This window comes from Clarias gariepinus, chromosome 26 (assembly GCF_024256425.1).
Source record: "Clarias gariepinus isolate MV-2021 ecotype Netherlands chromosome 26, CGAR_prim_01v2, whole genome shotgun sequence".
Lineage (NCBI taxonomy): Eukaryota > Metazoa > Chordata > Actinopteri > Siluriformes > Clariidae > Clarias > Clarias gariepinus.
The window spans coordinates 20,404,020-20,416,224 of record NC_071125.1 but is presented as its reverse complement, the minus strand read 5'-3'; the positions used below and the strand labels follow the sequence as shown (position 1 = coordinate 20,416,224).

Here is a 12,205-nt window from a genome sequence, read left to right as displayed (position 1 = left end):
TCCATCTCTTGGCCACTTTTATTCCCTTTCTCATTCTCTCTTTCTTTCTCGCTCTACCCATCTGCCTCAAACTATCTTTCTCTTTCATTCTCTCTATCTCTCATCCTCACTCTCATTCTATCGTTCTCTCATTTTTTCTCTAATTCTCTGTATCATAAACTCAATGCTCCCATCCTCACTTTCAGTGACTCTAATTCTCTCCGTCATTGTCTCACTCTATCTTTCTCTCTCTGTATGAACATCTCGTTTTGTTTTGTTTTTCATTCTCAATCTGTCTACCACTTCTCTACCACCTTCCTCCCGAACCCATTCTGTCTATCATTCTCTTTCTCTATCATCTCAATCCCTTGTCACCGGATCACTCGTTTCATTTCTCTGCTCTTCCTCTCCATCTGTCCCTCGTATTCTCTCTTTTATAATGTCCCTGTCGCTCTGTTTTTCAACCCCAAGAACAGAGGCGTGTCCTGTGTCCTTTCCAGTCATTTCCAGTAACACGTCTTTTCTCCTCAAGAATTTATCGATGTCCTTTTTCGCATCGCATAACAGTACCTGTGGAAGTCGGAGAAGGTCATCAGGACGTGTGGTGACATCACTTCCTAACATAATTCTCGGAGTAAACTCACATGACACACTAAGAACAATAAGGCAAAAGGTGATTTATTATACACATATCTCTAAAATACATCTGTTAAAGGTGAGATAGTTGAAATATGGAGAGCGTTCAAGTCAAACCAGGACTTGTGATTGTAAGAGAAACGCTATTTATTTCTCTATATAATCCCCCGCTACCTTGAAGCACTGATCCCAGTGTTTCAGCAGTGCTTGGATACCATCAAGGTAGAAAGTTTTGTCTCAAACGCTGGCCTCCCAGGAACTCCTTTAATGGGCCAAAAGTGTGAAAATGGCTTGGAGCGAGGTCAGGAATGTACGAAAGACATGGCAATCACTCCCAGCCGAGTTCCCGTAATGTGTTTAGTGGCGTTGGTGAATGATTGGGTGCACAGTTCACACCGACCGATGCGTCTCTTCCTCAAGATGATGACAAGTTATCTATCGATTTTCAAGGATCAGGTGTTTCATGTGCTGAACGTCCACGAGAACATCTGGAACGAGCTCCGAGCCACCTAGACGGGACCGTCATTCACGGACGCGGGGCCGTACACCCCATCTGAGTGTCTAAACATTCGACAAGGTTCATTTGCACGATACATTTTCTTTAAATCTGATGTCACAGAATGTGTTGATTCATTCATTTTATAAAAACATCAGTCCATCCTTCTGATTAAATATTATTGCATCTACCGAACATGACAGTTTATCTGAATGGCTAAAACATTAATCCGCATTCTCGGAAAAACAAAACTGTCAACTGGCACTTGTGATGGACGATGCCAACCACAGATGGAGGAAGTTATACATACAGCTGTCATAGCTTACACACAACAACTCCAGATTGTTCGCACTTGTTACTAATGATGTTAAAATCTTGTGGGAAAAATAAATGGAAACGATCATAGAGGCAGAAGAGGTGGTGTATCAGGAGGACAAGGAAAAGGACAAGGAAGAGCAAGACCAAAAACAAGAAGAGTCATTTCAAATGAGCACACGGTTGTTTTTCTTGTTCTGGAAATGACAGTGAGGGAAGCAGGACTTAAAGTAGAACCCAATCTCCGGGATAATCAGGGGAAGAGAACACCTAGACGTTTTTTTTTTCCGTACCTTTTTCTTTACAGTGCAATCACTCAAAATGACTGTCACGCTGACTTACATTGTGATGTATGTAAATCAGGGATGCATGCACTTGTCTGTCTTTCTAAAGCACTTAAAGTACATAACTTTGTCTGTTCGCTTATTCTTCTGGTCTTGATTTCCCTCATCTTTCTTTCAGTTTAAATCCTCCTTCCTTCTTATCCTCTCTCTCTCCATTCTCCAAAATACTTTACAGTGTATTCAACCTTTCCAAATTCCCATTGCTCTTCCCCTTAAGGAGAGAGCTCTTTTTATCCAGACACACTGACAAGCCGCCACCCGAGCCAAAACCATCAGGTGGCAGCCGTCACACAGCTCGATCAAGGCCCTTAACCCCTTGTATCCTGGCTGACCCTGCACTCTGACCTCAGCTTCTCTACTGGTTTTTTACTGCAAAAAAACAAGCAAAAAAAATATTTTACTGTGCTGTAAGATACATGCGACAAATAATTTAACCTTAATATACTGTAACAATCAATATCCCAAATTGACTTCTAACACATCTGGGAGGTCTGCAGGATGTCTTGATTGGACATGAGCAGCAGGATCACGTCACAACTTACAGTAGGACGACATCACCTTTTACCATGATGCCCATATACGAAAGGGTTGAGCATCAACCAGTTATTCATAAATGTTTGCCTGACCCTGAGTAAACGCATGAACAGCGGAACAGGATAAACACCTTCTAAACACCTATCATCTATTGCACGTGTCCCGTGTAGGTTCCATGGTGTCTCCTACATACTTCAGTGCATGGCATCATCTCCAAGGGCGAAATACACTCCCTTAGTGTGTGTCACCAAACCTCATCTTGTCATCTGGATGAGCCCTGTTAGCATGACAGTACTGTAATGAAGAGAAGTGCACAGAGCAGAGGACAGACACAGTGATCAGAGAGTGATAAGATACGCTCATTAGCGCTGCACTCTCGACCCTTACACACCGCTTTTGGCGCTTTGCTTGCATGCATAATGCCCTTTGGACAGCAAACTCCTTAGGTGACTGCAGGATTAATTATCAAGGCTTGAATGCATACACACACACACATATAAAAGCTTCTCCTGCCCTCGTACACAGATACAGATATAGAGCCACTCTGCCGGTAAATGCTTTACAGCTCATAAAGTCCAGAATATCTTTGGCTGGAAGGGAAAAGTGGGTCAATTTAGATGTATAAGCACCTAAGTGAGCATGTCGCCATGTGAGTAGGGGAAAACCGTCAAGAAGACAGAAACTGAGTGCTGGGACAAAAAAAAGGAATAAAAGCAGCCTGCCAAGAGAATGCAGGAGAAGAAAATGAATCGAAGTGATCCCGGAGCTGGTGTGATTGAGAGCAGGAATCAGTCCAGCGTGGATTTCATCATGGCCGTAATCTGCTTCTGGAAAACGTCCCCGCGCCACACTTCTTCTGCCTGTTCCTAATTTCCCAGCAGCCCCGGCACTCTCGCACATATCCTCAGGCTCCTGTCAGCGCCGCTCCAACGATGACGGAATACGAGAGCCTCGTGTGTGGCCATTAAAAAGAGAGGAAAATGTGCTCCATTAGTCCAGGCTGCACCACCTACCAGCCGGTTTCTCACTCGCTGAACAGATTACTAAACAGGTGCTGGAAAGCCAGTCGCGCTGAGACGCCGCTGTATTTCAGTTAATAAGAGGCTGAATGCATCGATCTGCCCTGAGGTAGTGTGGGGGTCTGCTGGTGACACTCTCTGTGGACCTGAATCTTATTTACAGTGTGTTATTTGACTGTTTAGGTGGAGACACTGATCTGCATTATTAAATACTTTCACTGCTAAATGATTTACATTACAAGTTCTGTTAGCTAAAATAAAAGACAATTTAAAACTGACCGTCTCTCAGTCTTATTAGTTCAAGTCCGTGGTCAGTGCATAACTTTCTACACACCCTACTTAATTATTTGACCTTTTTAATTCATTTTATATCAAGGCATTCTGCAAACACGTATAGCTTCTTTTAAGGACTAACATGCCGTACATTTATCTCTTCCTAAATTGTTCTAAATATTGCTTTTTTTATCACTCCTGTTTCTTTGCATAAACTTCTAATGAAACTTCTAATCTCCCACCCCTCCTTCTAACACTTCTAACCGACTAACACACAGAGGCCACGCCTCCTCCACTGAGACTAACACACAGAGGCCACACCTCCTCCACTGAGACTAACACTTAGAGGCCACGCCTCCTCCACTGAGACTGACACTCAGAGGCCACGCCTCCTCCACTGAGACTGACACACAGAGGCCACGCCTCCTCCACTGAGACTAACACACAGAGGCCACGCCTCCTCCACTGAGACTGACACACAGAGGCCACGCCTCCTCCACTGAGACTGACACACAGAGGCCACGCCTCCTCCACTGAGACTAACACTTAGAGGCCACGCCTCCTCCACTGAGACTAACACTTAGAGGCCACGCCTCCTCCACTGAGACTGACACTCAGAGGCCACGCCTCCTCCACTGAGACTGACACTCAGAGGCCACGCCTCCTCCACTGAGACTGACACACAGAGGCCACGCCTCCTCCACTGAGACTAACACACAGAGGCCACACCTCCTCCACTGAGACTGACACTTAGAGGCCACGCCTCCTCCACTGAGACTGACACTCAGAGGCCACGCCTCCTCCACTGAGACTAACACACAGAGGCCACACCTCCTCCACTGAGACTAACACTTAGAGGCCACGCCTCCTCCACTGAGACTGACACTCAGAGGCCACGCCTCCTCCACTGAGACTGACACACAGAGGCCACGCCTCCTCCACTGAGACTGACACACAGAGGCCACGCCTCTTCCACTGAGACTAACACTTAGAGGCCACGCCTCCTCCACTGAGACTAACACTCAGAGGCCACGCCTCCTCCACTGAGACTAACACTCAGAGGCCACGCCTCCTCCACTGAGACTGACACACAGAGGCCACGCCTTCCTTCACTGAGACTAACACATAGAGGCCACGCCTCCTCCACTGAGACTGACACCAAGGCCACACCTCCTCCACTGAGACTAACACACAGAGGCCACGCCTCCTCCACTGAGACAAACACACAGAGGCCACGCCTCTTCCACTGAGACTGACACATAGAGGCCACGCCTCCTTTACTGAGACTAACACACAGAGGCCACACCTCTTCCACTGAGACTAACACATAGAGGCCACGCCTCCTTCACTGCTACTGATAATGAAGCCACGCCTCCTCCACTGAGACTAACACCAAGGTCACACCTCCTTTACTAAGACTGACACCAAGGCCACACCTCCTTCACTGAGACTGCTACTGATAATGAAGCCACGCCTCCTTCACTGAGACTGACACCAAGGCCACACCTCCTTTATTGACACTGACATTAAGGCCACACCTCCTTCACTGAAACTAACAGTAAAGCCACACCTCCTTCACTGAGACTGACACCAAGGCCACGCCTCCTTCACTGAGAATGACACCAAGGCCACGCCTCCTTTATTGAGACTAAGAGAGAGGCCACACCTCCTTTACTGAGACTGACATTGAGGCCACACCTTCTTTAATGACACCAACAGAGAGGCCACGCCCACTTCACTGAGACTGGTACACAGAGGCCACGCCTCCTTCACTAAGACTGATATGAATAGCATGAATGTAAAAAGAAAAATGTGTATTTGTTATGTTTAAGACAGTTCTAAATAAAAAATAATAAACATTAAGTGTGACTTAAAGGTTAAAGTACAGTTTAATCTTCTGTCTAAGCTTCTGAGAAGCAGCTGTATTTATATGTTAAAAATCACTCGTATGGGCAGATAGTCACCTAATCTAACATTTAAAGCACTGCAGTGTTGGATTACAGCACACTCTTGTCTCCTTACTGTTTAATGAAGTGAGTTGCCGCGGCGCCCTGGGTATTTCAGCCGCCCGCGATATCGACTCCCAAGTCCATGATAATAAATGCAAACACGAACCGAATGAGGGTGCGTCTGTTTGCAGAGCTCGGCGCATGATTTATGATTTAATATCCGATCCACTCTAATTAGTCGTGTTCTCAGTGGATAGCCCTTGCCCTTACAAACAAACACCCCTAATTAAAATCACCAAGACAACATCTGGAGCAAGCCATCATGGTTCGTTATGGTGTTCTTAAAGCTAGAGCTGTGAAGGGCTTGGGATTTACAGAGACGCAGCTGAGGTTGCATTCGCTCCGGGAAGTTAAATTATTAACGGATAAGGACATTTCCTTAAACACATTCATTTCCCAAAATGCAAAGACATTTCTCAATAATGCTTAGTAGCTGTAAGATCTTGTTTACCATAAGAAGGCACAATTATATATATATAAAACTTAAGCCTGACCTCCCTGCAGGACTGGTGTCTTGGCTGCTCCATCCTTCGTTCTTGGCCCTGGGGACGGGTGGCTGGAGCATCTCAGCGGCCAGCGGATCAGCGTCATCCTCTTCTCTGCCCAGCCATTCACCTACCACACGGGGCCGCAACACTGAGTTATAAAGCCTCGGGTCCTGACAGAATGCCACCACACAAAGGCAAAGTAAGAGATAATAAGAGATAGCAAATAACACACAGAAAAACACTTTAAGGCAATCAAATTATTGAAAATTAATTACAATCGGCCAACATTATAACAGCAAATTACCATAAGGGCAGATTACAGTCTGTAAATCTATAAATCAAACCTCAGAAGAACATCAGCAACAGCATCATGGTTGTGGTTACGACTCCTAACTGTTACTTATATTGCATGAATAAGGTAGCCGTGGGAAAGATTCCCGTTAAACAGCTGCCAAAATAAAACAAATAACATTTTATATCAAAAGCTGAATACTTTAAACTGCAATCTAGACCCTTTGGGCACGCAGCCCAGTTGGCTCCATGTCGTAATAAAGACAACTATGTTACTGTACGTTCAGCAAAATGCAGCAGATTTCAACTCTGCACCACAGATCACATGCTGTGTACTTAAAGATTCCGTGAAAAAAATTGTTGCCTGAGTAAGTAATAAAATACTTCGAGTGTGCTTTAATTGGAAAATAATTAACAAACGAGTACTGTGATGACCGTTTGATACGAGGAACGCATTTTCTGAAAGCAACTATATTATTTATAAAGGCAATTATACAATATTTTAAGTCTATATTTCTTTGTGTAAAAATCTTCCAGGTCTTAGTATTAAGCAAATACAGCCTCAGACGAACAAAAAAATATAACTTATATATATATATATATATATATATATATATATAAACATGCTGTCAATACCAAGTACCCCCTTACCAGTTTTACAGGATGTAAGAGGGTAGGTTGCAGCCTAATCATCAAGCTAGGTGCTGCTAATCATCTTCTCTTAATAATTTGATCATGAGCAGGTGTGCAGACCTCTACAAAAGCGAAAGTTTTGGCAGTTTGCTAGTCTGGAACATTCAAGTGGGTCTTAACACAATGCCAAAAGGGAAAGATCTAAACAATGTTCTTACAGAAGCATTGCAAAGTGTTATAAAACAATGTCCAAACAATTTGGAGAACATTCCACAGCGAGAAAGATTATTCACAAGTAAAAAAGCATTCAAGATGGTTACTAATCTTCTCCGAAGTGAACGTTTCAGCACATTCACCCAAAAGTCAGACCCAAGGGCTATATGTAAGACCCTACAGACCTCATTAGGCATGTTATATGTTAAAGCCCATGACAGCACAATTAGAAGAAGACTGAATAAGTATGATTTGCATGGAAGGGTTGGGAGAAGAAAGCCTCTTCTGCCAGGTGAATGTCTTTTCTAAAAAGAACATGAAAACATTACTGAGGTTCGCAAACTACACCTGAGCAAACCACAAGATTTCTGGAACAAATTAGAGCAATGTGGAGTTGTAAGGCCTGAATGTCCAGCATCAAATCCGAATGCATTTCAGCAGAAACATCTCATACCCACTGCCAAGCATGGAGGTGGAGGGGTGATGATTTGGGTTTGTTTTGTAGCCACAGGACCTGGGCACATTGCCGTCACGGATTCGACCATCAATTCCTCTGTATAGCAAAATATTCTAGAGGCAAATATCCAACAGCTAAAGCTTGGTTGAAATTGGGTCATGCAACAAGACAATAATCAGAAGCACACCTGGAAATCTACATGAAAGAGGCTAAAAAATAAAACAATTGAGGTTTTGGAATGGCCTAGTCAAAGTCCAGACCTTAACCCGACTAGACCTTAAGAGAGCTGTGTATTATAGGACTGGACTGTATACAAAGGACTGATCTATTTGAGTTACCTGATATTTGATTTCTTTGATTTGATATTTGATTATTGATTTAATTGCTATTGTGCTCAATACAAGAGAGAAACTCATGTTAGGTTATGATTGTTATTGAAGTGTGTTCACAAAGAATGTCATATGATGTGTTTTACATGTTTTACATACAAGCTCAGTTAAATAATTGTATTGTATTTGGTTACATTTTATTTAACTGATATTTATTAGAAGAAATGATTTACCCATTAGTTATCATAAATAGGGAAAATGGGATGCAAAATTTTTGTGGGTTTCGATCACTTAGTTAAATCTACTGTACTTTGAACAATTGTTGTGTAACCTGCAAAGCTGTCTGACAAGAATTAAAAAGTAATTCTAGAGTTGATCCTCATGTCCCCTGTAGTTGGCTAATGGCTTTTTTCGAGTTTGAAGCAGAAGCTGATGTGCAAATTCCCAGATACTGTAACTCGACAATAGGCGGATGCACAAAAACCTCAATGAACTACAATTGAATGAAGCTAAATGAAGCAAAGTTGTAAAGAAGAGTGGACCAAAACAATGTGAAAGATTGATACAGTCATACAGGAAACGATTTCTTTACATTATTATCCCGCTAAAGGTGGATCTACAAGCTAAGTACTGGCCACATGACTTTTTTCTGTCTTTTTGGCTTCATATTTGATGAATAAACAAATAATGTCATGGTGAAAAAAAGTTACATGTTGTTCGTTTGAGGTTGTATTTGCCTAATTCTAAGACTTACTACAATCAGAAGATTTTTATGTTCATAAATTAAAAGAGGGTGCACTAACTTTTACACATGACTGTAAGTAAAGTCATTACCTTTTTATAACTGCTGTATTCTATGCCTTTTACACACACTAAGCAATAAAGGCTATTAAGGTGAGCACTCAGTTTGCCCAACTTTTCAGCTGTAAACTATATTAGCACAGTGCTGTAGCTGATTACCTGATCAAGCTCATCAGATAAGGCAATACCTGTGAGAGAAAAGAGAATGAATTCAATCATTTTTTACATTCACTTTAAGTGTCGTGTTGCACAATATAAATAGGAACAGGATATGAAGATTACAGCGTTTAGAAGCACTGACTTCGGGAAAGGTTCTCCAGCGCTTTGCCCAGCTTCTTGCTCTCCCGCAGGATGTGGTTGAGCTCGTCAAAGTCTCGGCTCTCGGGTTTGGTCCTCCAGTCCCACGAGGGACACTCTATAGAACGAGGCACTGCGGAGAGAAAAGAAAAGACAGTGCTGAGAGCTTGTTACTTTTTGGTTCAATTAAACTGACACTATTTTAATGAATGTGAAGTAACTGTGGATATTAAAGAGAGAGTTCAGGGAAGGTAGCATGGATTTGCTGAGTCTGTATTCAGGCTGTTCATTATAATCCGTAACTGTCAGGTTTGGTTATGGCTGAAAATACTGAGTGAAGGCTAAGGAAGTGAATACTTCTGAAACCATTAATAATCTATAAATTACAGATAATCGTAAAACCACTGATAACATGAAAGTAGTCAATAAATTAGAAACCATTAATAATTAATAATCTGAAAAAAAAAAAAAACAGAACATGGGTTCAGTTTATATACATAGTTTCTACTGCAGCAGCTCCACCAATATTCTGAAAAAAACTAATCAAGTAGAAAAACTAATAATGATTTGGAAACTACAGGTATCTGGAAACCTTTGTTAATCTATAAACTACTAATAATCTGATAAGCACAGATAACCTATTTGGAAACCCCTGATAGTTTGGAAACCACCAATGACCTCTAAACAACTAATAATCTGAAAACCACCAATTTTCTAAACCAGTGAACATCTGGAAACCTTTAATTTTCTGAAAACCACTGATGAACATTAATAACATGGAAACAATTTATAATCTGGGCAGTTTAGAAACAGTTTAGGAAACCACACATATCAACTAATTTGTAACAACTACAGTACTAAGTGAACTACAATGTACAATATAATAATCTGGAAAACAATGATAAACTGTAAACTAGCAATAATCTACTACTAAAACTGTTAATAAAAGGAACAGCATCTGATAATCTGAAATCAATAAATCATTTAGAAATAATAGCTAAGTGAGCAAACGTCTAATATGGAAGCACGTGTAAACTATCAATAATCTGGAAACCACACATAATCTCTATAATGCAGATCATTTAAAAATCATCAATGAACTTTAATCTCCCGATAATCTGGGAACCACTTGGGAGCCACTGATAAACCATTCATAATCTAAAAATCATAATTTATTTGAAAACTATTGATAACCACTAATAACCTGGAAATACAATATTATAATACAGTATTATTAGCGATAATCTGGAGAAAACTGATAAACTGCAAGGTCAATCCGGTAAGTGTGGCCAGACTTCGCAAGAATACAGATGAACACATTTTTTAAACAATTTACTTATTATATGCAATATTTTAGAAACTTGAGCTATAATTTTCAATGACTTTCTTCATTGCTTATACAGTATTTCAGATACTTTCCAAATGATCAGCAAGCAATTACTCTGCTCCATCCTGCTGCTTCAGTGAACACACAGCTCCACGGGAGGCTTTAGTGTCTTTTATTTTAGAGTATGGGGTGTGATTTAAGCTCAAGGTGGCTCTGATTCAGCAGAACACGAATAAGCACTATGAGAAAACACTTTCTTTAACTATCACCAAACTATCTTGCTTTTAGGACCGTGCCTGTCTAAGGTATCTGGGTGCAATAGAAAATGTAACATAAGGCATCTGGCACAGGCCATAAGCCACATCCCTGAGAGTGAGTAACAGAAAAAATAAAAAGGAACGTATTGATGATGAATAATTCAAGATGCACAGAAAAACATGTCAAGCCAAAATGGGGCATTTTTTCCTTTGACTGAGGTCCTTTGAGGTTGACCGAAGCTCATGTTTTGAGCTACATTTCCTGGCCAGTTGGCACAAATATACACACTAATAACTAAATCAGTGCAGCCGGCCTTCCTCCACCCGCCAATCTCTGTTCCCCTTACCAAAAAAAAGTTAATGTTAATAGTATACTAATTGGAAACTAAAATTAACTAAAAATGCTTTCAGGTTACTTTTTATGTACTTATATATAAGATATACTACCCAAAATTATGCTTAAGGACTACATTTACTTAAAGGGGCAAGCATAAGGATTTGACAAGGAACAAATTGATGACAAAATTGATGCTTCTTGTGATAGCAAGAGCAGAACACACAGTGCATCACAGAAAAAAAGGGGACCTACTCAAAATAAGGTGGGTGGTCATATTGTTATGTCTGATTATTGTTATTATTAGGACTATTATTATTAATAATAACAATAATGTAAGGTCTGATTATAGTACACATATACTTCTCTTGTTGTTGTTGTTTAGGGTGGAATAGTTAAGTAAAGGCTCCTCTAAGGTTTGGAAGAATTCGAACAGACTTCATTCATCCTGCCTAATATTTTAAGCCATTACCATAAGGGTGAAATCCTCAGCCAGACATAAAGAGATCCCCTGAGACTGAGTGGGAATAAAAAATTACATATTGCAGCATCACAGTTCTTGTAAAGGAATTATTTAAGTTAAATACTTATGTCAAAATATAGCAGGGATTCTTTCTGTATATTATAATAAAAATAAACCGGTAAACTCTGGACATAACATGTTAACGTAAATATATTTTAACTCATACTACTGCAATTAACTGGCATAGGTGGTTCGAATTGCACATGTTGGTGGAATAATTTTTCCTCTATACAAACTACTACTGAGCCTAGTCTCCATCACGTCACTAAGGCTAACTTTCAAATCCTTTTTGAAAATCCCCTCTGTCAAAGTCGATGGCCTCCCACTGCGCTACAGAACGTTGACGAAGATGACACGGCTGACAAAAGCAATGTGCACAGATGGATGAAGAAGTTTAAGGAAGTGGAAACCATGCAGTGGGATATAATTTCACACCATTTCACAAATAATAATCTCTGTAACCTGCAGAAAACATACTTTTGTTGTAATAGAATATCACCTATTTGGATTCACCTGCAGGGTGGAGGGTTCGATTTCCTGCGTCGAGGTCTGTGTGCATTTGAATTTCCATGTTCTCACCGTGCTTGGTGGGTTTTCTCCGGGTACTCCGGTTTCCTCCCACAGTCCAAAGACATGCAGATTAGGCTTAG

The 12,205-nt window shown here is 41.1% G+C and overlaps 1 protein-coding gene across 2 annotated transcripts in view; it reads right to left on the bottom strand.

Moving 5' to 3' along the window:
- c26h8orf34 (chromosome 26 C8orf34 homolog) overlaps positions 1–12,205 on the bottom strand; it is a 96,289-nt gene that overhangs the window by 64,273 nt on the left and 19,811 nt on the right. For both annotated transcript variants that reach the window (XM_053488030.1, XM_053488031.1), the window contains exons 4-6: positions 9,119–9,247; positions 8,977–9,005; positions 6,100–6,263 (exon numbers count right to left, since the gene is read on the bottom strand). In XM_053488030.1, the coding sequence (XP_053344005.1) occupies positions 6,100–6,263; positions 8,977–9,005; positions 9,119–9,247 (322 nt within the window). The remainder of the gene's footprint in view (positions 1–6,099; positions 6,264–8,976; positions 9,006–9,118; positions 9,248–12,205) is intronic.